This window comes from Mastomys coucha, unplaced genomic scaffold, assembly GCF_008632895.1.
Source record: "Mastomys coucha isolate ucsf_1 unplaced genomic scaffold, UCSF_Mcou_1 pScaffold21, whole genome shotgun sequence".
NCBI classification, from domain to species: domain Eukaryota; kingdom Metazoa; phylum Chordata; class Mammalia; order Rodentia; family Muridae; genus Mastomys; species Mastomys coucha.
The window spans coordinates 93,386,646-93,388,292 of NW_022196904.1; the positions used below are offsets into that span (position 1 = coordinate 93,386,646).

The following is a 1,647-nucleotide window of genomic DNA, read 5'->3' on the forward strand; positions in this document are numbered from 1 at the left end:
ATGCAGGTAGTTTCTTTGTTGCTCCCTTCAGGTACTTCACCAGGGTGCCACCATAATGCCTTGTAATAGCACCAGCCACCCTTCTTTCTTCATTCTCCAAGGCATTCCTGGGATGGAAGACAAACACAGATGGATCTCCATCCCCTTCTCTTCCATGTACTTCATTACTGTGATGGGGAACTGCACCATTCTTCTCACCATCTCCATGGAACGCTCCCTGCACAAGCCTATGTTCCTGCTTCTCTTCTTCCTGGCCCTCACAGACTTTGGTATGTCTACGACCACCATTCCTAAGGTGCTCTGCATATTCTGGTTTGGACAGAGTCAGATAAGCTTCGCAGGCTGCTTGGTCCAGCTGTTCTTCATCCATTCTATCTCCGCCATGCAGTCATCTGTCCTGATGACCATGGCCTTTGACCGTTACGTGGCTATCTGTAAGCCCTTGCGTTATTCCACCATTCTTTCCAATAGTCGCATTGGGCTCATTGGCCTAGCAAGCCTGGTACGAGCAATCCTCTTTATTCTCCCCATGCCTATCCTCCTCCAGCGTATGCCTTTTCATGCCAATCGAGTCATCCCCACTACCTACTGTGAACACATGGCTGTGGTGAAGATGGTATGTGTCGATACCACAGTCAATAGGATATATGGTTTGGTTGTGGCCATGCTGGTGGTTGGTATAGACATCTCAGCTATTGCCTCATCTTATGCGTTAATCCTACGAGCTATCATGCATCTCTCTTCCAAGGAAGCACACCACAAAGCAGTCAACACCTGTACCACACACATCTGTGTCATGCTTGTCTCCTACACCCCCAGTCTTTTCTCTTTTCTGACTCATCGCTTTGGGAGAGGCATTCCTCCTCATGTCCACACTATTCTTGGCAACCTCTACTTCCTTGTACCACCGATGCTTAATCCTATTATTTATGGAGTAAAAACCAAGGAATTTCGGGACAAAGTTACCAAATATTTATACAAGAGGAAGGAGCCTATAAGTTTTTCTCACAATCAGAAACTTGTTTGATGATCTAGCAGTTGTATTAGAAATCAATAGTGTCTACGGGGAATTGATTAATGGTAGAAATACATTGAAATGTCAGATTAGGGAAGAACTTCTTGATTTCAGTAACTCAAAGGCAATGCAATTGTTCCCCATGGTATGAAATAATGATATCTGCTCTTAATATTTAACAGTGTTGAGCAAACTACTTGTGATAAGATATATTAAAGTACTTTGAATGTCACCATCCACTCTTTTCCTGTGAGAGAATGTGGAACCTTCTCAAACAGAATACTATAGAGCAAACTGTAACTTTCTCATTCTCAATAAGTGCTCAAATATTATAATATATACTTGCCAAGGTATGCACAGCCAAGCCTGAGACAGGGTTTTGTGCATCTATTTGTGTAGTGGAAAGGAGGTTGGGAGAGAGAAAAAGTTGTTTAGAGGAGTGAAAGGGGTCAAGAAAGCTTGAAAATGAATTTAGAGTCACTGTTTTATCATCCTAGGCAGAAGTCTGACACTTGGACCGCAGAGTTTTCTGTTTCCTTTTGACCAAGGGAGTACATACTAGACACAAGCTTAGGCTTCTGGAGAAACTGGAGGAGAAGGAAGAATATTTGGAAACTCTAGTTAGAATAAGA

At 43.0% G+C, this 1,647-nt stretch overlaps 1 protein-coding gene across 1 annotated transcript; it reads left to right on the plus strand.

Annotated features, from left to right (window-relative positions):
* Positions 1–1,027, plus strand: LOC116100754 (olfactory receptor 52D1-like). The gene is given in 2 exon segments (XM_031384486.1): positions 1–42; positions 44–1,027. Coding segments are annotated over 2 exon segments (1,026 nt in total).
* The last annotated feature ends 620 nt before the right edge of the window (positions 1,028–1,647 follow it).